Below are 25,569 nucleotides of genomic sequence, written 5' to 3'. Positions count from 1 at the left end.
ATTTTGGGAAAGTGTTAATTTTGATTTGGTTACTAACTGGGCAAAATTTCAAAATTTTGGAACGGAAACGACTAAATTCAGAATTTTTAATTTTTTGGATGAACGAAAACTACGATTTTTGTATTTATTAAGAGGTAGGATCCTCTTAGACCAGTGTCGAAGCCTTCAAAAAAGGTAAAAGGTGCAAAAAAATCGTAGTAGAATGAAACCTATTGGAAAATGTTAAGAATATTACAAAAATAAAAGGAAAAATAAATTACGGTCGATTCGAGGTCGGGAAGTGGGAGAGGGTTGGTTTTTAAGGGTTAAAATCGGTTTATCTCGATTTCCGGCAAAACTACAAGTCTTAGTTAAATGGCAAAGTTGTAGGTAATAAAAAGATCTACAACTTTTGTATTTACACTTTTTTCTCATAACCTCAAAATTCACATGAAAAACTCAAAAAACCACGTTTTTGGTTTTTTATTTTTATCTTTTACAAAAATTTTTTTTTTTATGAAATTTGGTGAGATCTTACCTTTGTATATACCAAATACACAAGAATTTTTTGGATTTGAAAAATTTATTTTTTCTCCTTATTTTTATTTAATACCGAAAAAGCACCCTAATTTTCAATCGAAAATTCACGCGTCAAAATATCAGCTTTTTTAAAAAAGTTGATGGGCTTTTTATTCGTTGAAATCTCTACTTTCTGATAGTGTAATAAAAAATATACGTCACTATGGAAAATATTTTCAAAAAATTTAAAAATCGAAAAAAACTCGAATCGAAAAATTATTTTTCTATCATTATGTACAATTTTGAGCTATTTATTAATATTAACACTGTAATTACTCATTTAGCGTATGATTCTAAGTTACATTGATTAACAAAAAAATTTTCAATCAAAAGATACTACTATAATTAACAAACAACTAAGTTAATAATGTGTATATTTGATAAAACATCTAGAATTTGATTGCTATGGCATTTAAATTTACAGAGTTACAGTTTTAAACGATTTTTTCCAAAAGTTTATAGTTTATTCCCAAAATAAAAAAATCCAAAATTTGACATTTTTGATTTGTAATAGCATTTCTTTTCGCAGTTAATTGTATATTAATTACTGTACGTCTAAATTAGAAATCTCCTCAATTTTCATGTTTTTTAAAAATACAGCCCTTAATACATATATAATTTAAACAGTTAACGGTTTAATAAAAAAAAATTAAATTTGGCAAAATTAGTACGTTTTGCTGTAGAATTTTGAAATTTAGCAGACTTAGTAATTAAGTTCAAAGTAGTAATTTTGCCAAATTTGATTGCTTTGGCATTAAAATTGTTAGAGATGCAGCCCTTATTAGACAATTCTTTCAGATTTCGGTTCAATCAAAAAATTAAATTTTCCAAAATTAGTACCTTTTGCTGTATAATTTTGAAATTTGGCATATTTAGTAATTAAATCTGAAATAATAGCCTTGCTAAATTTTATTGTTTTGTCATTAAAATAGACCCATATATTTTTTCCAAAAGTTTTTGGTTCTTTTCCAAAATAAAAAATTCCAAAATTTGACTTTCTTGCAATGTTGTACACAGTTAATAAATAAGCCTAAATTAGTAACTTCCTCAAATTTTATTGTTTGGCGTTAAAACTGACCGAGATAATAATAAATAATTTTTACTGTTTTTAATCCATTCAAAAAAATTATAAAAAAAAATTCAAATTCAGTATCTTTTGCTGCATAACTTTAAAGTTTCGTATGGTTAGTAACTAAGTCCAAATTAATAACTTTGCCAAATTTGATTGCTTTGGCATTAAAATTGTTAGAGTTACAAGCATTAACAAGTTTTTTCAAAAATTTCTAGTTCCATCATCAATTTAAAAAATTTCGAAATGTGCTTCTTTTGATCGATAATTTTGTAATTTGGCACAATTAATAAATAAGTCTTGATTAAAAACCTCCCGAAATTTCATTGCTAGAATCGGAAAACGACGAAGGAATACCATTAAAGAGACAGAAATTATTGAACAAAAAAATATTCCGAAGAACATTTATATAGTATGAGATTTTTTTTATGACAAAAATATAACAAAACTGTAATAAACCAGCTTTTTTACTGAAAAAAAAATTATAACATCCTCATTTTTTAGATAAAATTCCCTCTAAATCCTATCTTGAATTTTTAACAACCATTTTCCCATGTTTTATTTTGCAATCTTAATGTTTGATGGATTGAAAATTTTTTTGTTTATCAATGTAACATAGAATCATACGCTAAATAAGTAATTACAGTGTTAATATTAATAAATAGCTCAAAATTGTACAAATGATAGAAAAATAATTTTTCGATTCGAGTTTTTTTCGTTTTTTAAATTTTTTGAAAATATTTTTCATAGTGACGTATATTTTTTATTACACTATCAGAAAGTAGAGATTTCAACGAATAAAAAGCCCACCAACTTTTTTAAAAAAGCTGATATTTTGACGCGTGAAAATTAGATTGAAAATTAGGGTGCTTTTTCGGTATTAAATAAAAATAAGGAGAAAAAATGAGTTTTTCAAATTCAAAAAATTCTTGTGTATTTGGTATATACAAAGGTAAGATCTCACCAAATTTCATAAAAAAAAGATAAAAATAAAAAACCAAAAACGTGGTTTTTTCAGTTTTTCATGTAAATTTTGAGGTTATGAGAAAAAAGTGTAAATACAAAAGTTGTAGATCTTTTTATTACCTACAACTTTGCCATTTAACTTTTTTCCATAAGACTTGTAGTTTTGCCGGAAATCGAGATAAACCGATTTTAACCCTTAAAAACCCACCCTCTCCCACTTCCCGATCTCGAATCGACCGTAATTTATTTTTCCTTTCATTTTTGTAATATTCTCAACATTTTCCAATAGGTTTCATTCTACTACGATTTTTTTTGGTTTCAAAAATTATCGACCCTAGTAATTTTAACTATCTAGTAATTTTACTGCTAAAACAATAAAATTTGGACCCATTACTAATTTAGACTTGCTTATAATCTGTGCTTAATTGCAAAATAATAGACTGCAAAAAACACATTTAAAATTTTTTTTCTGACAATGAACCTAAGTCTCTAAAAAAAATTGTTAAAGCTTATAACTCCGATTATTTTAACTTCAAAACTTTCGTATTTGTGAAGGTTTACTTAATTAAAATTTAGATTTACTTATTAGTAATGATAATTGCTAAATGGTACATAGACTAGAAAAAACAAAATTTTTGTATTTTGAGGAAGAACTAAAAATTTCTTTAAAAAACATGTGAAAGACTGTAATTCTGGCAATTTTAACCCCACAGCAATGAAATTTGGAGAGATTAGTAATTTAGATTTGCTTATTAACTGTGTCAAATTTTGAAATTATACATCAAAAAAGACAAATTTTGGAATTTTTGATTTTGGAGATGAACCAAAATTTTCCAAAAAAGATTGTAAAATTGGTTATTTTAATGCCACAGCAATCAAATTTAAGAAGATTATTAGTTTGGACTTAGATATTTAAGTGTGCCAAATTTCAAAATTATACAGCAAGGAGGACTTACTTTACAAATTTAATTTTTTGATGAATTTTTGATGATTTTTTTTATTCTCAAAATTTTCAAAATAAAATTACAGCTCGTATATTTGTCACTTTTTATGGCACAACAATCAAATTTAGGAAAATATCTAATGTGGAGGTATTTATTAAGTGTGCCGAAATTCAAAATTAGAGATCACAAACAACTGACTAGATTTTTTTATTTTTTTGGATAAACTGAAAACTGTGACAGTTGTTTAATTAAGGGTTGTAACTCTGGTAATTTTAGCGTCAAAGCAACTACATTTTGGGAGATTATTAATTTAGGCTTGTTTAATAGCTGTGCTAAATTGCAAATTTATACGTAGACTAGAAAGACAAATTTTGGAAATTTTTATTTTGAAAAACTGTTAAAAGCTGTAACTCTGCCAATTTTAATGCCAAAGCAATCAACTGTGATAAGGTTACTGATTTAGCCTTAGTTACTAACTATGCTAAATTTCAAAATTATAGAGCAGATGAAGTAACAGATCTTAGATTTTTTATTTTTTGTATAAACCAAAAACTGTAAAAAAAATTAAAATTTTAGCATCAAAGCAACCAAATTTTGAGGTGTTATTAATTTAGACTTGCTCGTTAATTGTGTAAATCTCCAAATTATCGGTCCCAAGAGACACATTCTTGAATTTTCGAATTCTGAAGATAAACCAAAATTTCTCAAAAACTTTTACTAAAGCTTGTAATTCTGCTAGTTTAAACACCACCGAAATGAAACGACTGATATTAGAAAATTTTGTTTTTTGCATATCCAAATTTTTTCAAAAAATTTGTAATTTTGATAATTGTAACGACACCAAAATCAAATTTGAGGATGTTATTAATTTCTGCGTAAATTTCAGAATTATTTGGCAGAAATGACTAATTTAAAAAAAATGTTTTTTTGAATAATTCAAAATTTAAAAAAAAATTGTAACTATGGTAATTTTAATGCCACAGCAATCAAATTTGAGGAGGTAACTTATTTAGATTTGGTTATAAATAGTGGTAATTTGCAGAATCATAAAGCATTAGAGACAAATTTTGACTTTTTTATTTGGACGTTGAACAAAAAAATGAAAAAGTCATCAATAGTTAAATAAAAAATGAAAATAATATTAAACTCAAATTAATTGAAAGTATGTCTATATCAAAGGGGCATTCGAATCTTCGCTAGATAAAACGTTTTAAAATTTTAAATATTTCAAAGGCAGAGAAGGAGAAATATGTCTAAATCAGTAATAAATTAAAACATTTTTTTATGTTTCATGTTCTCTTCATTGCTCTCATTTTGCTCATTTAAATCAACAAAATTGATGATTCTCCACTGACATTCCGACAAGTAAAACGAAAGTAATAAATTATAAATTATAAATTGAAAAATGTAGTGCGCATAATTTACAAGTCGGAATTAAAGCGTTATATTTATGTAGTACAAATTCATAAATGTACCTACAAAGTAGTACCATTACAGGCGTACCTAACAACAATTAGTATTCAAAATCAGTCTGTTTGTTGTTAAGAAAGTTGTATTCATTGTTGTGTTTATAGTATAGTAGTAACTACCTAATTTTTAAATATCTAGTACTTATTATCTAGGTAATTAGAAGATTGAATTGTATACCTGGGTAATCAACTATATGCAACTAGCAATACATTGACAGTACTTGTTGGTAGTACTTCTCACTCTCAAGTTCCCTATCTATAATTTTAATGTCTTGGAGTTGTTATTGTAACAAATGGAAGGATGAGTATGAATTTTTACATTTTACACATTTTGGTACCACCAAAAAAAAATTTTGAAAAAGTTTTATTTATGCACGACAAAGCCAGACTCCGCTATCCGAAATTTTAATCGACAATAGCTCATATATTTGTTGCCAAACAAAGATTCTGAGACCGGATTTGGAATCTGTGCAAAATTCTGCGTAAAATGAGCTATAATAACGCAAGTTTACTCTAAAATTTAGCAAGATATTGATCTCAGTGCTTAGACATAATTTTAAAACCTTTGAATTATACATCAATCGAAAGAGCAGGTTAATATCTATCAGCTGGTCAAATTTCAGATCGGTGGGTCAAATAGTTTACGTGCGGCGGCAAAAAAAAATATCGATTAAGTCGGATTTTTTTTGTGAAAAAATTAGCCATTGAATTTTAGAAATTTGAGAGCAGTTTCTGGAAAAAAATGAGCTAAGAAAAACGATAGTGCAAACCGTTTCTTAATATCTGCAGTAGTTTCGGGGCTATTTAACTTTAAAAAATTAAAAAATGAAAATGAATTATCCGATTCTTATCGATAACTTAGTTATTTGTTGTCGTATGTAAATTTCGAGCCCAGATTTCAAATCTGCGCAAAATTCTGCGTAAATAAGCTGTAATAGCGTAAGTTTACTCCAAAAAATAAGCGAGATAAAATAATCATCTTTTTGACTTTTGAAAAGTCTGAGAACGAATTCTTAGCTAAGAAATAACAAGAAAAGCCATGGCGAAAACCGTTCCTTTTGATCTATCGTAGCTTCCGAAATATTGAGCAAATATTGTTTCAAATCTTCAAAAATTTAGGCCTCTGGCGACAACCCAAAAATTCAAACAGCGTTTACTCAGTTATTTGTTGAGGTACGTTAAAATTCTTCTGGTTTTAGAATCAGCGAGATATTCTGCACAAAATGAGCCCAAATAACTTGAGTTTGCTTCAAAAATAACCGAGACATTGACCAAATGGGGTAATTTTCAATATTTTTTTTCGAGCTGAAAACGACGTTTACTACCTTTGAGTTATGCATCAATCGAAAGAGCAGCTCATCTAGCAACTGGCCTGATTTAATATCGATTGGACAAATAGTTTGCGATTTTTGGCCAAAAAATAAAAAATTGAAAAATTTTTATCGATTGAGTCGGAAATTTTTTTCTCGAAAAAATCGACTTTGGATATTTGAGAGCGATTTCTAAAGGAAATAAGCACGAGAAAAAAGATAGCGCAAACCGTTTAATAGTTTAGTAATAATATTTAGCTCTAAAAATTTTAATAATAAAAATTAACTATCCGAAATTTTAATTTATAACTTAGTTATTTGTAGTCTGAATTTGAAACTTGCGCAAAATTCTGCGTAGAATGAGCTAGATAACTATAAATTAGTTCTAAAATAAGCTACATATTAATCACAAAATTTGACATAGTATTAGACCTAAAGATTTTCGATAAACTCAAACTTTAGATTTTTGGAAAATTTAAGAACAATTTCTTAACTAAAAAATTGCGAGAAAAACGTTGGCAAAAACAGTTTTTTTCTATCTGTCGTAGTTTCGAAGATATAAGTTAATCAGTTCGGAATTGAAAATTACTATCTGAAAATTTAATCGGCTATAACTCAGTTATTTGTTATCGTACGTGGATTCAGATTTTGCGTGAAATTCTGCTTAAAAAAAGCCCAAGTAAGCAAGTTTGCTCTAAAAACAAGCGAAAAATCGACGAAGGTTTACATGGTTTGTTTTTTTTTTATGCAAATTTTTGCCTATGTGGGCAAAACAGCATTAAAATAAAACAAATATCACAAGTTAGGTTTTCTGACTGGTTTTTCTTCTGCTTCCAATTCAGAAATTTGAATGACCAGCATGTCCCGTGCTAAGCCCAATTGAAAATGCTTAGGATAAAATTGAAAAAACTTTATGGAGTCACAACAATTTATTTATTTATTGTGGTTTGGCAATAGTATAAAACCGCACTCAATTGCTCTTAAGGTTGGGCATCTCCGTCCTCATGCACAACCTCCTCCCACTGGAAAGCCTGCGCTATACTCCCGTTGTTATCCCACACGCCCACCTGAGTCCCCGGGAAAAACCTCCCGTCCAGAACATCAAAATTGCGATGATTTTCACTGTGGACAATCCTTCCATCCAGTCTTAAACTCCACTGTTGTCTAAAAACATCCTCTTGTTCTTTGGCCACCAAAACGAGTTTACTTATAGTTGGTTGAATATCCAACACTTTCCTAAGAAGAAAAATTCATTTTCAATTGACTGATTTGAGGAGTTTTCCACTCACCCCGTCTTATAGTTGGCGATGTAAAACAACCCAGCTTTGCTCCCTCGTTTAAATTTCCACAGCTGAGCAGTGGTGTTCGTGAAATACTGAATTGTGATCTGCGAGGAGTCGCTGCCGTCCAACACCAAGTTTGTGTAGCCTTTGCTTCGGATCACGTAGAGCTCGTCGTCGACGGAAAAGGCGGAAATTGAGAGGAAGAAGCTCGCGAAGATGCCGAAGAAGCTAAAAACAGTTGTAAGTATCGTGGAAGTGGAGGAGTGAAGAGATTTTACCACCAGAAGAGTTGTTGCGTGGACAACATCGCTGCAGTAACAGATGGTTGGTGTAAAAAACGGTGTTTATAAAATAATTTTGATTAGGTGGCAAATAAGTGAAAGTGACGTCAACCGAAGTTATATTATTATTGTTGAAAGAGAATAAAATTGTGGTAATAATTATGTCGTAACTGGGAGTCATAAATGTTGGGTTTAAGAGCTCTCAGGTTGGCTCAGTAAATTATGCGCACCCTGATTGGGGTGAACTGGCGAAGAAGTGTGAAAAATAAGTGTTGTGCTTGATGACTGACACGCAGAAAATGTTGTTTGACTTTTTGGTTTATCCTCAAAAGTGACAAAAAAAAATAGAAAATTTCTTTAGAAAACTATTTAAAAAAAAATTAAATTTTTGTTCATTTGTCTGTAATTTTGGCAGTTCTAGTGCTATTGCAATGAAATTAAGGGAAAACACTCTTTTTGACGTTTTGATAAACTGTGCAAAATCTCGTAATTTTAGATTACAAGTAAAATATTTTAGAATTTTTTTTATAAACCTAACACAACAATTTATAAACTTTTGTTCTTACGCCTGTAATTCTGGCAGTTTATGTGTTATTGTAATGAAACTTAGGGAAGCCAGTTTTTTTGATCTGTTTATAAACTGCGCCAAATCTCATAATTTTAGACCATAAGTAACAAATTTTATAATTTTTTTTAGAGAGCAAATAAAAAAATTCAGTAACTTTTGTTCTTATGCTTGTAATTCTGTCAGTATTTGTGTACTTGCATGAAACTTAGGGAAAACAATTCTTTTGATCTGTTTATAAAATACACCAAAGTCTCATAATTTTAGACCTACAGTAACATATTTTAGAAAGTTTATTTAGAGGACGAATAAAAAAAATCGGAATTTAGTGCGTTCGCGTGTAATTTTTCACGATTTTGTACTATTGCAATAAAATTTTGGGAAAAATAATTTTTGATCTGTTTATAAACTCCACCAATTCATAATTTTAAACCAAAAGTAACATATTTAATTATTTTTTTTTTGAGAACGAATAATAAAAATAAAATGTTTGTTCTTTTGCCTGCAATTCGAATAGTTCTCATGCTATTGCAATGAAACTTAAAGAAAACACTATTTTTAATCTGTTTATGGACTGCGCCAAATTTCATAATGTTAGATCCAAAGGAACAAATTTTGGATTTTTTTTTAGAAAAGCAATAAAGCAATTTAGAAATGCTTGTCTTTTCGTCTGTAATTAACATAGTTCTAATGTTATTGCAATGAAACTTGGAGAAAACACTACTTTTAGGCTGTTTATGGTATGTGCGAAATCTCATAATTTTAGAGTCAGATTAACAATTTTAAGAATTTTATTTTAAAATATTTATTTTAAAAAATAAAAATTTTATTTTCAAATAAAATAATAAAATTTAGAACTATTTTTTGTTCTTTCGCGTGTAATTCGAATAGTTTTCATGATATTGCAATGAAATTTGGCAAGGACAGTATTTTAAATTTATTTATAGAAATGTAGCAAATCTTATAATTTTAGGTCAAAAATTTTTGAATTTTTTTATAAAACGAATAAAAAAGATTAGAAACTTTTTTATTACGCCTGTAATTCGGACAGTTTTCCTGCTATTAATTCCTGTTATTAATTCATAGACTGCACAAAATCTTATAATTTGAAACATAAAGTACCAGAGTAACAAATTTTTGAATTTTTTTTAGAGAGGAAATAAAAAAATTTAGAAACTTTTCTTCTTATGTCTGTAATTCTGTCAGTTTTTGTGTTAATGCAATAAAACTTGGGGAAGACAGTTTTTTTAATTTGGTTATAAACTGCTCCAAATCTTATAATTTTAGACCAAAAGTAACTAATTTTAGAAATTTTATTTAGAGAACGAATAAAAAAATTCGAAATTTTGTCTTTTCGCGTGTAATTTTGGACGTTTTTGTGCTATTGCAATAAAAGTTTAGAAAAATATTTTTTTGATCTGTTTATGAACTGCATCAATTCATAATTTTAGGTCAAAAGTAACACATTTTAATTTTTTTTTGAACACGAATAATAAAAATGAAATTTTAGTTCTTTCGCTTGCAATTCGGATAGTTCTCATGCTATTACAATTAACCTTGGAAAGAACGTTCTTTATAATCTGTTTATAGACTGCGCCAAATCTCATAATTTTAGACCAAAAGTAACAAATTTTAGAATTTTTTTTTAGAAAACCAATAAAACAATTTAGAAATTTTGTTGTTTCGCTTGTAATTCCAATAGTTTTCATGCTAGTGCAATGAAACTTGAAGAAACACTATTTTTAATCTGTTTATAGACTGCGCCACATCTCATAATTTCAGACTCAAAGTAACAAATTTAAAAAAAAATTTAAGAGAGCAAATAAAAAAATTTAGGGACTTTTGTTCTTACGTCTGTAATTATGACAATTTTTGTGCTATGGCAATGAAATTTAAGGAAGACGTTTTTTTGTTTATAAACAGCAACAAATCTCATCATTTTTGGCCAAAAGTAATACATTTTGGATTTTTTTTTAAACCAATAAAGCAATTTAAAAAATTTGGTTTTTTCGTCTGTAATTGAGATAGTTTTAATGCTATTTCAATGAATCTTGAAAAAATCACTATTTTGAATCTGTGTATAGACTGCACCAAATCTCATAATTTTATACCCAAAGAAACAAATTTTAGAATTTTTTTAATGAGTAAAAAAAAATTAAAAACTTTTGTTATTACGCCTGTAATTCTGGCAGTTTTCCTGCTATTGCAATGAAATTTCAGGAAAACACTCCTTTTGATTATTTCATAAACTGCACGAAATCTTATAATTTTAAACCTAAAGTACCAAATTTTAGAAAATTATTTGTTTAGAACGAAAAAAAATATTAAAATGTTGTTCTTTTGCTTGTAAGTTTGACAGTTTTTGTGCTACAGCAATGAAATTTAGGGAAAACACTATTTTTAATCTGTTTATAAACTACGCCAAACCTAATAATTTTAGACCCAGAGTAACAAATTTTAGTTTTTTTTTTAGAGGACAAATACAAAAAATTTAAATTTTTGTTCTTTTGCTTATAATTTTGGCAGTTTTTGTGCTATTGCAATGAAATTTGACAAAAACAGTTTTTTTTGACATTTTTAAATAAATTTAGATCAAAAGTATCAAATTTTAGAATTTTTTTAAATTTAAGGACTGCACAAAATCTTATAATTTTAAAGCAAAAGTAAAAAAGAAACAGACATTTTTTTAGAGAACTTAAATCGACTAAAATTTTTGTCCTATCATCTGTAATGACTCGGGTACATTTCGTATTATTGTAATGAAATTTATAGAACATTCTTTTTAATCTGTTTATGGACTGAACCAAATCTGATAATTTTAGACCCAAAGTAACAAATTTTATTTATTTTTTTTTAAAACAAATAAAAAAAAATAGAAACTTTTGTTCTTACGCTTAGAATTCTAGCAGTTTTCGTGCTATTGCAACGAAATTTGGGGAAGACACTCTCTTTGAACTGTTTATGAACTCCGCAAGATTTTATAATATTTGACTAAAAGTAACAAATTTTAGATTTTTTTTAGAAAACCACTAAAAAAATTGAAATTTTGTCTTTTCGCCTGTAATTAGAATAGTTCTCATGCTATTGCAATGAAACTTGAAAAAAGCACTATTTTTAATCTGTTTATAGACTGCGCCACTTCTCATAATTTTAGAATCAAAGTACATAACAAATTTTAGAATCTTTTTAGAAAGCAAATGAAAAAATTTAGAATGTTTTGTTCTTATGTCTGTAATTATGACAGTTTTGTGCTATGGCAATGAAATTTAAGGAAAACATTTTTTTTTGTTTATAAACAGCACGAACCTCATCATTTTTGGGCAAAAGTAATAAATTTTGGATTTTTTTTTAAATCAATAAAGCAATTTAGAAATTTTTGTGTTTTCGTCTGTAATTGTGATAGTTCTAATGCTAATTCAATGAAACTTGAAAAAAACACTATTTTTAATCTGTTTATAGACTCCACCAAAACTCTTAATTTTAGACCCAAAGTAACAAATTGTAGAATTTTTTTTAATGAGCAAACAAAAAAATTTAAAAACTTTTGTTATTAGGCCTGTAATTCTGGCAGTTTTCCTGCAATAAAATTTGAGGAAAACACTCCTTTTGATTAGTTCATAGACTGCACAAAATCTTATAATTTTAGACCTAAAGTAACAAATTTTAGAAAATTATTTGCTTAGAACGAAAAAAATTATTGAAAATTTTGTTTTTTGCCTGCAAGTTTGGCAGTTTTCGTGCTACTGCAATGAAATTTAGGGAAAACACTATTTTTAATCTGTTTATAAACTACGCCAAACCTAATAATTTTTGACCCAGAGTAACAAATTTTAGATTTTTTTTAGAGGACAAATACAAAAAATTTAAATTTTTGTTCTTTTGCTTATAATTTTGGCAGTTTTTGTGCTATTGCAATGAAATTTTAAAAAAACAGTTTTTTTGACATTTTTAAATAAATTTAGATCAAAAGTATCAAATTTTAGAATTTTTTTAAATTTAAGGACTGCACAAAATCTTTTAATTTTAAACTAAAAATAAAAAAAAAAGACATTTTTTTAGAGAACTAAAATTTTTGTTCTATCGGCTCTAATAACTCGGGTAGATTTCGTATTAATTGTAATGAAATTTAGAGAAGATTCCTTATAAACTGTTTATAGACTAAACCAAATCTAATAATTTTAGACCAAAAGTAACAAATTTTAGAAATTTCTTCGTCCCCGGAAATTTGTTCTGCGAGTGCCGATTTTCGACACTATTTGAAAGTTGTGCTTAAATTACTATATGCAACTAGCAATACACTGACAATATTTGTTGGTTTTCCAAGCAACTTATTCAGACTCCAAATTTCCCAGTTTCTTTAATTTTCCAAGTCTTGGGAGACTCCCGGATTCGTAGATTCTTAGTTTCTTAGAATCACAGACTAACGAAATTTTTCTTTTCTTGTGAGAATTTTTGATTCTAAACTTAAAAATAAATAAAAAATGAGTTCAAGTCTAAAAAAATAAGAAGATTTGAGCTACAAGTCTTGCAATTAGACCTCTGTATTGAGAAGTCTAAGAATTTAAAATAAAAACACACAGATCATAAAAAGTCATTTATTGCAGTTTGGCAGTACCATAAAATAAAAACACTATATATTTATTGTTGTGGAACTACTTCTTCCTCATCCCGAACCTTCTCCCACAGGAACGCCTGCGCTAAACTCCCATTGTTGTCCCACACGCCCACCTGAGTCCCCGGGAAAAACCTCCCATCACTAACATCAAAATTTCGTTCATTTTCACTGTGAACAATCTTTCCATCCAGTCTTAAACTCCACTGTTGTCTATGAACATTGTCTTTTTGTCTGGCCACCAAAACGAGTTTATTTAGAGTTGGTTGAAGATCCAACACTTTCCTAAAAAGAATAAATCATTTTCAATTTTCACTCACTAATTTGAAGAGTTTTCCACTCACCCCGTCTTATAGTTGGTGATGTAAAACAACCCAGCTTTGCTCCCTCGTTCAAATTTCCACAGCTGAGCGGTGGAGTTCGTGAAATACTGAATCGTGATCTGCGAGGAGTCGCTGCCGTCCAACACCAAGTTGGTGTAGCCTTTGCTTCGAATCACGTAGAGCTCGTCGTTGGAAGAGGCGGAAGTGGAGAGGAAGGAGCTCGCGAAGATGGCGAAGAAGCTAAAAAACAGTTAAAAGTAAGTGTCGTGGATGTGAGGAATGAAGAAGTTTTGCCACCAGAGGAGTTGCGTGGACATCATCGCTGTAGTAACTGATGTTTGGTGCAAAAAGAAGTGTTTATAAACATGAGTTTGATTAGGTGGAAAGTACGCGAAAGTGACGTCATTGGAATTTGTTATTTACTTTATTTATGATTAATTTAATAATTTTTTTTTCAGAAAATGTTTTATTTTTTTAACAGTGAGTTGGTGCGTCTTTATGTGGAAAATTAGTTCGTAAAAATTATTGATTTCCATGTGACGATGTGGTCGTTATTATATTATAATCAGAGGCGGATTAAGGTCGTTTGAAGCCCCAGGCGATTGGGAAAATAATTCTTTAGATTTGCTTTATATTCTCTCAGTTCTTTGTAGATTTTAATTAGATCTTTCTTTAGTTCTTTATTGAATTTTTTTCAAATCTCTTTTTGACTTTTATTGAATTCTCAAGATTTTCTAAAATTTATTTTCAACTATAGATTTTCTCAAATTTTTCTGTAGATTCTGTTTTTTTTACATAATCTCGAATTTTGCAGATATTAATTTTTTTAGATTCTCCTTTAAATTTTGATTTTTTCTAGATTTGCGTAAATTGTTTTCACATCCTCTCAATTTTTTAAAAATTCTTTTTTCACCTTCTATTAATTATCTTCTCTTTTTTTTAGATTTTTCAAAATTTTCTATACATCTATCAATCTTACGGATTCTAATAAATTTAACCAAAATATTCTTTTTAGATGTCTTCTAAATTTTTTTCTAAAGTTTTTTCTTTGCCCTCTCTTTTTAGATTTTCCAAATTTGCTCCAGATTTTCTTTAACTCTGTTTACATTTTCTAATAAAAAATTCTCTATAGATTTCTTTTTGATTCTCTCTTATTTGCTGTAAAATTTATTAAATTCCTTCTAATTATTCAAGATTTTTTAAAAATCCTTTTTTCTACAATGTTTCTAACTTTATTAGATTCTTTTAATTCATTATAAATCTTTTATTTTATTCACTTTATTTTCTTCACGTTCTTCTTCAGATTTTTTAAATCCAATGTTTAGAGCTTTTTGACTTTTTCTAGATGGTTTTTTCAATTTTCTCTAAATTCTTCAGTATTATTAGATCTATTTCTCCAACATCTTTGGATTCTTTATTGAAATTTTTTTGCATAAATTTATTTTAGATTTTTATTTAGATTTACAAAATTTTTGCATTGTTGTTTTTCTATAAAATTTCTAAATTATGTCTTAATGTTAATTATGTAGATTTTTCTAAAATTTTCTATTTTCTCTTAAGATCTTCTTCAGAGTTTTTAGTTTCTTTCTCAGTTTATTTTTATAATTTTTTATAGATTGTCTACAGGGTGGTTCACAATAAACTTATCCGACATTTTTCTCAAAAACTAAAAAACCTGGAAATTTAAAATTTTATCGAATAACGAATGGCAAGTTTGATAACATTTGCCCTTCAATCTGTAGAAATCTCACGACTTTGAATTAAGAATTTATGTAAAATGATGTGTAAAATGAGTTCCAATTACACTAATTTGTTTTAAAAATAAGCAGAAAATCGCCCGAAAAAGAAGACTTTTTTGTACATACTTATGTTAAAAGCCCGAGAAAAACAATGACAGAAACCGTTTCTTTTTATCTGTTGTAGTTTAAAAGATATCGAGCATCAAAAAATTAAAAAATTAAAAAAAAAACAAATTTCCGAAAATTTAAACGCCCATAACTCGCTTATTTGTCGCTGAACCTGAATTTTAAGGCCTGATTTGGAATCTGCGCAAAATTCTGGGTTAAGCAAGCCCAAAAAACTGCAAGTTTGACTCAAAAATAGCGAGATATCGACCGCAGAAGTTTGACATAGTTTTAGTCACAATTTTTTTCTAAAAAAATTAAAATTTTAAACTTTTGGAAAATCTAAAAACGGATTTTTAGCAAACGAAATGCGAGAAAAACAATGGCAAAAATCACATCTTTCTATCTGTTGTAGTTTCCGAGATATGGAACAAAGATATTTCCGAACTTTCAAAAATTTTTTCCTAAATTTTAATCGACCTTAACTCAGTTATTTGTAAACGTACGAAAAAAAATAAAACAGTTTTGGATTTAGCGTGAGATTCTGCGTTAAATGAGTACTGATAAGTTAAGTTTGCTGCAAAAATAAACTAGATTTTGATAAAAAACTGTTTTCAAGTGGTGTTTTTAGAATGATTTTCCAGAAATACGTTCGAGGCAAAAACGCTGTTAAATATTTTTGAGTTAAGCATCAATCGAAAGAGCAATTTAAGATCTATCAGCTGGCCAAATCTCAGATTGGTAGGCCAATTAGTTTACGAGTGGCGGTCAAAAAAGAAAAAAAAACCACTGAGTCGATTTTATTTGCGAAAAAATTAACTATGGAATTTTGTATATTTGAGAGCGAATTCTAAAGAAAATAAGCGCGAGAAAAACTATAGCGCTGACTGTTTCTTTTTATTTATCTTAGTTTGGAAGATATTGAGCATTTAAAACCCTCTGGCGACGACTAGTGACCTTTAACTTGTAATATTGGTACCACAAAGTGTCATTAAAATTTTCAATATGATTTAAAAAATAATAACAAACATTATAAATGTTAACTTGAACGTTTAGTGAGTTTTTTCTCATTGGAGTTTTAGTTTTTACTTTGAACTTCTCGTAATAAAACTAATTTTGACAGCAACTAGTGTGTTTTAACTTTGCAGGGTTGGTACCGCAACCTGTCATTTGAATGTCACCCACAAAAATAATAACAAACATCACAACATGGAAGTCGTCGCCAACAATTATCTTCCAGGAGATCAGCGCCTCGTCGACAAGATCGTCTACGAGTTGAAAGCCCAAGGAATCTTCGACCAGTTCCGCAAAGAGTGCTTCGCCGACGTTGACACCAAACCCGCTTACCAAAACCTCCGCCAAAGAGTCGAGGGAAGTGTTGCTGGGTTCCTGAAGGATCAGTCCTGGAGACCCGACATGAACAAAAACCAAGTCCGGGAAATGCTCAGGAAGAAAATCACCGAGTAAGATTCCAGACTATCATAACCTCAAATCCACGAGTTTTTCCAGGTCGGGGTATTTAGAAACTGGCGTTGAGCGCATCGTTGATCAAGTCGTGAACCCGAAAATCAACACAGTTTTCCTCCCGAAAGTCGAAGAAGTCGTTTATAATTATCTCGGGATAAAAAAACCGAAGAATGAGCCGTGCGATCTCCTCCCTCAGGATCTGGAGGCGGTGTCACCGGAATCCGAGCCTGTGGATAAAAAGGACGAGAAAAGCACCGACACGTTCCAGGATCTGGACGAGAGTAAAACGGAGGAAGATGAGTCGCCCCCATTCGAGCCTTTGGAAGAGCAGTCTGTTTATGTCCCCCATGAAGAAAACTCTGTTGATTCGCACTTATCCGGATTCTCAGGTGAGATTGTAAATTTGGGGCCACAATAACACGTGTGAGTAGGTTTGGTGAGTCACGAGAGCAACCAAAGCGAGAAGGCCCCCGTCGTACAAGAACAAGACTCGCAAATGTCGCGCAACAGCTCCGACAGCCGCCTTTCCATCGTCACGTCTGACGAAAACAGCAAAATGGAAGTCGCGGAGGAACACAAAGCGAAGATTAGCAAGCCTGAGGCCAAACCCAAGTCCAGCGACAGTCATAAGAGTCGGAGCGATAAAGAGCGGAAAGATTCAAGATCGCGCCACAGCAGCACCAGCAAAGATAAAGACAAAGATAAAGATAAGAGTCGCGACCGGAAAACCAGCAGCAGCAGCAAAACCGACAAAACCAAAACCTCCAGCAAACACGGCTCGCATAGTAGCAGCAGCAGCAGCAGCAGCAAAGACAAAAACGGCAAAGAACGAAGAGACTCCTCGAAATCCGATAAAGATAGGAACCGCCACAAAGACAAAGACTCGCGTTCCCGAGATAAATCCAAGTCTTCCTCGTCGCACAAACACTCCCACGCCGATAAATACAAGAAAGATAAAGACAAGAAGAAGGACAAAAAGGACGATCACTACAGCTGCAAGGATAAGAAAACGGATCGTCGCTCCACCGATCGCGATTCCAATGACGGTCAATCAAGCAAACCCGCTCCTGAGACTCAGACTTCGACTCAGAATCAGAAAAGTCAGGAAGCGGCGACTTCGACTAACTCCACGGGTAACTCTGAGCACAACGAGAGCACCACTAAAGCTCCGGTGATCATCACAACGGACGTGCAAGACTCAGAAGTTACGATTTCGCCTCCTGAGTCTCAGATCAAAGTTTTCAAACCGAAGTGCGCGTCGAATATGCAGGAGGCGTTGAGGCTCAGGAAGATCAGGAAACAGTTGGCGAAGTTGGAAAAAAAGAATCAACTGAGCTTCACGAGTGTCAATCTCGACTCGCCGATTCTTCAGTCGGCGAGTATCAACTTCGACGATTTGAATCAGAATCGGATCGATGATCTGAAGCGAGAGAAGATTGAGGTGGTGCCGTCGCCTCTTCAGAACACTGTTATCAGTCAGGATAACTGGGATGCCATGGAGGCGAAGCTGCGCGCTGAAGAGTTCGATGACGAGAACGCGGAAAATTGCAAATTCTTCCAGAACGTAGACGTGGATAAAATCGAATTCCTGTTGTTTATCAACGAGTTTATCAGAGTTATCGAGAAGCAAAAGGAGAAGAAAACAACAACGAAGCGGAAGATCGACCACGATCTCAGGAACAACAACAAACATCTGATTCCTGACAAAAAAGTCAAAGTTTTGAAGAGGAACAAAGGCAACAATGGTGAGTTGTTTGTACGGTTTCCTCACGTTTTTGTTAAAAGTTTCAGACAAGTTTTCGTTGCCTTTGAGTCCTGCCGAGAGCGAGAAGTCTTTGGGGAAGAAGGAAGAGCCGGTGGTTCCTCTCAAGGCTAAACGAAACAGTATAAGTATGTTGTTTTTGGTTTTGAAACACTCTGTATCGGTGGGTTTTAGTGAGCAATCAGCGGTACTCGAGTGATGATCTTTACAAGCCTAGACCAACTTTCGCGAGCTCCAGACGTCGAGGTGCCAAAAATTTGGAAAACTGACCACGGGTCTCTTTTTACCACAAATTAGGATTAGTGTAAAGTCAATATTTTTATATTTACAAATGTTAGGAGAATATAAAGTTTATTAAAGAATTTCATCGGTTTTTTATTGCAGCTTAAAAACAGTAAATTCCCCAAATTTGATTGCTATGGCACTAAAGAATGATGGGTTTTATTAAAAAATATTGGAGAATTTAATTTGGTTTAAAAAAATTCTAAAATTTGTGTTTTTGTTTTATAAATTTGACATTTGTTTGATTTATAAACAACTTAACAACACTAAACTTCCTAAATCTGATTGCTAAGCACTTAAATTATAAGAATTAATTAATTAAAATATTGGTGATTTTTGTCTTTTTTAAAAAAGAGAATTTCTGAAATTTGTGTTTTTCGGTCTATAAATTTGACATTTGTGGAAGTTAATAAACAACTTAAAAATAATAAACTCCCTAAATCTGATTGCTATAGCACTAAAATTAATTTTATAAAAAAAAATTATAAAATCAAAAAAAAAACTTTTTTGTTTTTTCTTTATAAATTTGACATTTGTTGGAGTTAATAAACAGCAAACTCCTTAAATCTTTAAATCTCTCTTTAAATCATTAAAATTGTCAGAATTACGCATTTTTTTTAAATATTGGAAAAAAAATTCTAAAATTTGAGTTTTTTGTTTTATAAATTTGGCATTTGCAAGAATTAATAAACAACTAAAAAGTAGTAATCTCCCCAAATTTAATTGCTACAGCTATAAAACTGTCAGAACTGCGAATTTTAATAAAAATATTGGAAATTTTTGTCTCCTTTTAAGATAGACAATTTCTCAGATGTGTTTTTCGGTTTATAAATTTGACATTTGTTTCAGTTATTAAACAACTAAAAAACAATAAACTCCTTAAATCTGATTGCTATAGCACTAAAATGATCAGAATTACGAATTTTATTAAAAAACATTGAAGAATTTAGTTTCCCTTTAAAATATAAATTTTCTAAAAATTTGAGGTTTTTGTTTTAAAAATTTGACATTTGTAGGAATCGGTCAACAACTAAAAACTATTAACCTCTATAAATTTAATTGCTATAGCTATAAAACTGTCAGAACTGCGAATTAAAAAAAAATATTGGAAATTTTTGTTTTCTTTCAAAAATGAAAACTTCTTAAATCTACCCATGTTTTTTGCTTTAAAAATTTGACATTTTTTGGAGTTAATAAACATCTTCAAAACAATAAACTCTCCAAATCTAATTGTTATATCACTAAAATTATCAGAATGACGATTTTTTTTTAAATATAGCTTTTTGTTTATCTTGTAAAAAAAAATGTCAAACTTCTAAAATTTAAGTTTTTTGTTTTAGAAATTTGACATTTGCAAGAATTAATAAACAGCTAAAAAGTAGGAACTTCCCCAAATTTAATTGTTGTAGCCATAAAACTGTCAGAACTGCGAATTTTTTAAAAAATATTGGAGAATTTTGTCTCTTTTATTAAAGAGAACTTTTGAAATGTGTGTTTTTGTCTATAACTTTAACATTTGTTTGAGTTAATAAACAACTTAAAAATAATAAAATTCTCAAATCTGATTGCTATAGCACTAAAATCATGAGAACCACGAATTTTATAAAAAATATTGGAGATTTTAATTTTTTTTGAAAAAGAAAATTTCTAAAATTTGAGATTTTTGTTTTAGAAATTTGACATTTGCAGGAAATAATAAACACCTAAAAAGTAGTAACCTTTTCAAATTTAATTGCTATAGCTATAAAACTGTCGGAACTGGGAATTTTATTAAAAATATTGAAAACTTTTGTCTCTTTTTGAAAAAGAAAATTTTTCAGATTTGTGTTTTTCGGTCTACAAATTTGACATTTGTTTCAGTTAATGAACAACTTAAAAACCAAAAACTCCCCAAATCTGATTGCTATAGCACTAAAATGATCAGAATTACGAATTTTGTTAAAAAATATTGGGAAATTTAGTTTGTCATTGAAAAAAAAAATCTAAAATTTGGGTTTTTTGTTATATAAATTTGGCAGTTATTAGAAGTGAATAAACAACTACAAAGTAGTAAATTCCTTAATTATAATTCCTATAGCTATGAAACTATTAGAACTGCAAATTTGAATAAAAATATTGGAAAGTTTTGTCTTCTTTCAAAAAAGAAAACTTCTGAAATTTGTGTTTTTCGGTCCATAAATTTGATATTTGTTTCATTTAATAAACAACTTAAAAACAGTAAACTCCCAAAATCTGATTGCTATAGCACTAAAATCATGAGAATTACGAATTTTATAAAAAATATTGGAGATTTTCGTTTCTTTTGAAAAAGAAAATTTTTAAAATGTGTTTTTTGTTGATAAATTTACCATTTATTAGAAGTAAATAAACAACTAAAAAGTAGTATCCTCCTCAAATTTAATTGCTATAGCTATAAAACTATCGGAATTGCGAATTTTAATAAAAAATATTGGAAATTTTTGTTTTCTTTTAAAAAAAAGAGGACTTCTGAAATTTGTGTTTTTTGCTCTATAAATTTGACTTTTTTCTGGAGTTAATAAACAACTTAAAAGCAGTAAACTCTCCAAATCTGATTGCTATAGCACTAAAATTATCAGAATTACGCATTTTATAAAAAATATTGGAGATTTTCGTTTCCCTTTGAAAATGAAAATTTCTAAAATTAGAGTTTTTGCAGGAATTAATACACAACTAAATAGTAGTAACCTCTCTACATTTAATTGCTATAGCTATTAAACTGTCAGAACTGCGAATTAAAAATTAATCAATATATTTAAAGTCACAAATTTAGTAATTACAGTATACATAGGTATTAAAAATTGATTTATTCACTTTAAGGATTAGCTTCCGCTTCTTCCTCCCCCTGGACCTTCTCCCACAGGAATTCCTGCGCCGCATTCCCGTTTTCCGTCCACGCAATCACAGGAGTCCCCGGGAAGAACTTCGCGCCCCGAATATCAAAATTCCGTCCACTTTCGCTGTTAACAATTCTTCCGTCCATTCTCAGACTCCACTGTTGTCTTTTTACATCTTTTTTTTCTTTAGCTGCTAAAACTAGCTCTTTTTCGGTTGCTTGAACGTCCAACACTTTCCTGGAAGATAGAAGTGGGTGTTATTACTTTTTTATATAAAAATTTGAATTTCTTTTGCTCACCCTGTACGATTGTTGGTGATGTAAAACAGTCCGGCTTTGCTCCCTCTTTCGAAACTCCAGAGTTGACCGGTGGAGTTCGTGAAGAATTGGACTGAGATACTCGAGGAGTTGGTGCCATCTACCACTAAGTCAGAGTACGCTCGGCTTCGGATCACGTAGAGCTCGTCTTCATAGCAGGCAGAAGTTGAGCAGAAGAAGGCTGCGAAAACGGTAAAAAAACTAAAACAAAGATTGTTATAATTGGCGAAATTATTGAGTGAAGAGATTTTACCACCACAAGAGTTGTTGCGTGGACATCATCGCTGAAGTGACTGTCATTCAGTGCAAAACTCGTTGTTTATAACAACAACTTGGAATAGGTGGAAAATACGCGAACGTGACGTCAAGGGAATTTGTTATTTAAGCGGGCGTTTGCATCGAGTACGATTAACTTTAATTTGCAAATAAATTTGTTATAAAGTAAATGAGTTTTAACTGTCGGTCGTTGAGTAATTATTTGGTCTACTGAAAATTTTAAACTCTTTTTGTGACCTTTTGACCTTTGAGAACCGCGATAGTGATTATCTGGATGAAATCCCGCTTGGTGTGATAAAGGCCAACGAATGTGGTAATGGAAGTACTGAGAACTGATGTTCTGGAAATTCTTTATGTACCGGAAGCGAGCACTAGACCTTGACTGGTTTTATATTTTTACTACGTTTTTGTCAAATGCTTCCAAAGAATCAAATTGGTGAATCAGAAGTACCATCTCGTCGTCTTCACTTTGTCTTCTTTTCTCTGTTTTTTTACTTATATTTTTTTGCTCTTTATTTTCTTGTTTGACGTGCTGTTTAAGTCTGTTTTAAGATGTTTGTTTTACTACTCTTTTTCTTCTTCTTCTTTTTATTCTCTATTTTCTTTTTTTTTTCAGTTTTTCTTCAGTTTTCTGTAGTTAATGCGTATTCGTTTTAATTACTCATTTTGTTTTAGCATTCTTCTGTCTTGTTTTCGTGGATTTTTTCCCATCCAATTGATTTTCTCTTTTATTCTTACTTATCTTTATCTTCAATTTTGTGAACTTTTAGCTTCCTTAGTATTGATTTGGTCAACGACTGCTATGAGTTTTCTGCTGTTTACAAATAAAAAGGTTTTTCTAAATCTTCTTTTGTGGTTTTATTTTTTCTTTTTTTTTCTATGTTTTTGTTTTGTTTATTTTTCTCCCTTTTTTGTTTTTTTCATTATTTTACAACTCTTTTCTTCGTACCTCTTTTAATTTCCTCAGCAAACTATTCATCTTCAGATTTTCTTGCTTTTCTTCCATATTTTCTTCGATCAGCACACTTTTGAGGTCTTTTCCCCCAAAATCTTCTATTTTCTGGCTTCTTTTTATTATTATTTGTATCAGAAAAAAAATGGCGCAACTTCATTGAATCCACATTACGATTCTTTTTATTATTTCTACAGAAGATGTCTTCTTGATCTAACAAATAAAACTTTCTTCATTTTCTTCTTCGTTAAAGCTAATAAATATTTCCGTTTTCTTTATCATTACTTTTTTGGCAAACTGTCAGGTGTTACTAACAAAACTTCTCATTTTCATTTGCAAGCAAAACGAGCTGTATTTCCGTAACTTGAACGGAATTACCTACAAACGACGTTGTGAGCTGTATTTCCGCAAGTTGTTCTATATAATAATAATAATAATAATAATAATAATAATAATTTATCTACTTCTTCTAGTTTCTCTACTTGCTCTTGTTTCTCTAGTTTCTCAAGTTTTTCAAGTTTCTCTACTTGCTTTTATTTCTCTAGTTTCTGTATTACTTTTAGTATATTTTTAGTATATCTCGTATCTAGTTTCTATAGTTTCTCTAGTATCTTTATATTCTTTAGTTTATCTAGCTTTTCTAGTTTTTCTAATTTCTCAAGTTTTTCTTACTCTAGCATTTTTAGTTTTTTATGTTTCTCTAGTTTCTATACTCGTTTTTGTTTCTCTAGTTTCCCCGGTTTCTTAATTTTTTCTGCTTGTTTTTATGTCTCTAGCTTCTCTAGTTTTTTCAGTCTATGTAGTATCTAATTTCTATAGTCTAGTTTCCCTAGTTTCTTTAGTTTCTCTACTTACTCTCGTTTATGTAGCTTTACGAGTAATTCTAGTTTCTCTAGTTTTCCTACTTATTCTAGTTTAGTCAGGCGTTACTAACAGAGCTTCTGATTTACATTTGTAAGCAAAACGAGCGGTATTTCCGCAACCTGTACGGAATTACCAACAAATGACGTAATGAGTTGTATTTCCGCATGTCGCCTCTCACTGTTTTCGTGAGCAAAACGAGCTGTATTTCCGTAACTTGTACTGAATTACCTTAAACGACGTTGTGAGCTGTATTTCCGCAAGTTGCTCTTACCAGAATCGTCTCATTTTGTCTTTTGCGAGCGAAACGAGCGGTAATTCGGTAATTTTTCGACGTTGCCTTCAAAAGTTGCCTGTGACTATCATTTGCGAGCGAGTGAAGCGAGCTATTTTTCGGTAACTTGTTGGCATTTCCTGCAAAGACACTTATGACTCTCTTTTTTAATAGTAATGATTTGTAAGTATTTCCGCAAATAGCTGTGCATTACAAGTTGCCTCTACTATAATTGTCATTTGCAAGCAAATTGAATTGTATTTCAAGAAACTATCCGGCGTTACTAATGGCGCCTAGGATTGCGTTTTGCGACAAAGCGAGCTGTATTTCCCCAAGTCATCCTGTTTTACCAGAATCGGCTTTACAGTCTTTTGCAAGCGAAATGAATTGTATTTTAGTAAACTTTTCAGCGTGATCAATGGCGTCTGTGAGTGTATTACTGTACCGACAAATGACATACTGATCTGTATTTCCGTTAGTCGCCTTTACTTATCGCTTCTGACTGTCTTTAGCGAGCATTAGTATTTCTGTAATCTGTCCACATTATCTTGTGACTGTCTTTTTTAAGAATAATGATTTGTATTTCCACAAATACTTGTATGTTACCAATTGCGCTTCTGACTATGTTTTGCAAGCGAAACGATTTGTATTCCAGTAAACTGTCCGGCATTACCAATCACTGTCTTTTGCGACAAAGCGAACTGTATCGCCATAATCTGTACGGTATTATTTACAGTAACGTAGTGAGTTGTATTTCTTTTCTATGACTGTCTTTGGCAAGAGAATTTGTCGGTATTACCTACAAAGGGCGCCTGTAATTAACTGTCTTATTCAAAAGTATGAATGGCGCCTCTGACTGTCTTTTGCGAGCTGTATTTCCGTAATTTTTTAGTAATGTCTTCAAATGGCGCCTGTAACTGCTATTTTCAAGTGTATTTCCGGTACCACAACCGCCTCTTACTTTCTTTTGCGAGCAAAAAAATTGTATTTTGGTAACCTGTTGGCATTACTTACAAATATGACTGTTAATTTCAAGAGTAATTATTTGTATTTCTGCGAAAATCGCCTTCAACTGTCGTTTGCGCCTAAAACAAATTGTATTTCGTTTAATTGCCTGCGGAGTTACTTAAAGAGCTTGTGACTGTCTTTGGCGAGCAAAGTGAGCTGTATTTCCCTAACCTGTACGACATCCTTATACAAATTGCGTACTGACCTGTATTTCCGCCAATTGCTTTTACTGGAATCTGCTATGACTGTTTTTGGCAAGCGAAGCGAGCTGTATTTCAATAATCTGTCGGC

General features: G+C 30.6%; 3 protein-coding genes across 4 annotated transcripts; 1 reads left to right on the top strand and 2 right to left on the bottom strand.

The window, feature by feature from the left end:
* Window positions 1–13,026: 13,026 nt before the first annotated feature.
* Window positions 13,027–13,754, bottom strand: LOC148180447 (uncharacterized). Its single transcript, XM_088047217.1, has 3 exons — window positions 13,678–13,754; window positions 13,402–13,620; window positions 13,027–13,342 (listed from the first exon to the last, which is right to left on the bottom strand). Exons 1-3 carry the CDS (start codon window positions 13,698–13,700, stop codon window positions 13,084–13,086), a joined length of 501 nt encoding a protein of 166 aa, XP_087903343.1. The 5' UTR covers window positions 13,701–13,754; the 3' UTR covers window positions 13,027–13,083.
* Window positions 13,755–16,372: 2,618 nt separating this feature from the next.
* On the top strand, window positions 16,373–18,815 carry LOC148180446 (uncharacterized). 2 transcript variants are annotated; one of them, XM_088047202.1, is made up of 5 exons: window positions 16,373–16,687; window positions 16,734–17,080; window positions 17,123–18,436; window positions 18,477–18,575; window positions 18,628–18,815. In XM_088047202.1, exons 1-5 carry the CDS (start codon window positions 16,434–16,436, stop codon window positions 18,720–18,722), a joined length of 2,109 nt encoding a protein of 702 aa, XP_087903328.1. In that variant the 5' UTR covers window positions 16,373–16,433; the 3' UTR covers window positions 18,723–18,815. The 2 variants fall into 2 exon arrangements, with proteins under 2 accessions (XP_087903328.1, XP_087903319.1); XM_088047193.1 differs by having other exon boundaries at window positions 18,477–18,581.
* A 2,673-nt stretch (window positions 18,816–21,488) lies between these two features.
* LOC148180445 (uncharacterized) lies at window positions 21,489–22,373 on the bottom strand. The gene is made up of 3 exons (XM_088044047.1): window positions 22,161–22,373; window positions 21,890–22,108; window positions 21,489–21,827 (listed from the first exon to the last, which is right to left on the bottom strand). The coding sequence occupies exons 1-3, from the start codon at window positions 22,205–22,207 to the stop codon at window positions 21,569–21,571; spliced, it is 525 nt and encodes a 174-aa protein (XP_087900173.1). The 5' UTR covers window positions 22,208–22,373; the 3' UTR covers window positions 21,489–21,568.
* Window positions 22,374–25,569: the final 3,196 nt, after the last annotated feature.

This window comes from Gnatocerus cornutus, chromosome 1, assembly GCF_029298725.1.
Source record: "Gnatocerus cornutus isolate USDA-ARS CGAHR chromosome 1, icGnaCorn1.1, whole genome shotgun sequence".
In the NCBI taxonomy this organism is placed as follows: Eukaryota; Metazoa; Arthropoda; class Insecta; order Coleoptera; family Tenebrionidae; genus Gnatocerus; species Gnatocerus cornutus.
Note: the sequence above shows the minus strand (reverse complement) of the source record. Positions and strands in the feature narration are given on the sequence as shown.

Coding starts and splice junctions, on each gene's coding strand:
- LOC148180446 (XM_088047193.1), top strand. CDS start 16,434: ATGGAAGTCGTCGCCAACAATTATCTTCCAGGAGATCAGCGCCTCGTC. Junction 16,688..16,733: donor CTCAGGAAGAAAATCACCGA/GTAAGATTCCAG, acceptor GAGTTTTTCCAG/GTCGGGGTATTTAGAAACTG. Junction 17,081..17,122: donor GCACTTATCCGGATTCTCAG/GTGAGATTGTAA, acceptor ACGTGTGAGTAG/GTTTGGTGAGTCACGAGAGC.
- LOC148180445 (XM_088044047.1), bottom strand. CDS start 22,207: ATGACAGTCACTTCAGCGATGATGTCCACGCAACAACTCTTGTGGTG. Junction 22,109..22,160: donor ACGCAACAACTCTTGTGGTG/GTAAAATCTCTT, acceptor TCTTTGTTTTAG/TTTTTTTACCGTTTTCGCAG. Junction 21,828..21,889: donor ATCACCAACAATCGTACAGG/GTGAGCAAAAGA, acceptor TCTATCTTCCAG/GAAAGTGTTGGACGTTCAAG.
- LOC148180447 (XM_088047217.1), bottom strand. CDS start 13,700: ATGATGTCCACGCAACTCCTCTG. Junction 13,621..13,677: donor ATGTCCACGCAACTCCTCTG/GTGGCAAAACTT, acceptor ACTGTTTTTTAG/CTTCTTCGCCATCTTCGCGA. Junction 13,343..13,401: donor ATCACCAACTATAAGACGGG/GTGAGTGGAAAA, acceptor TATTCTTTTTAG/GAAAGTGTTGGATCTTCAAC.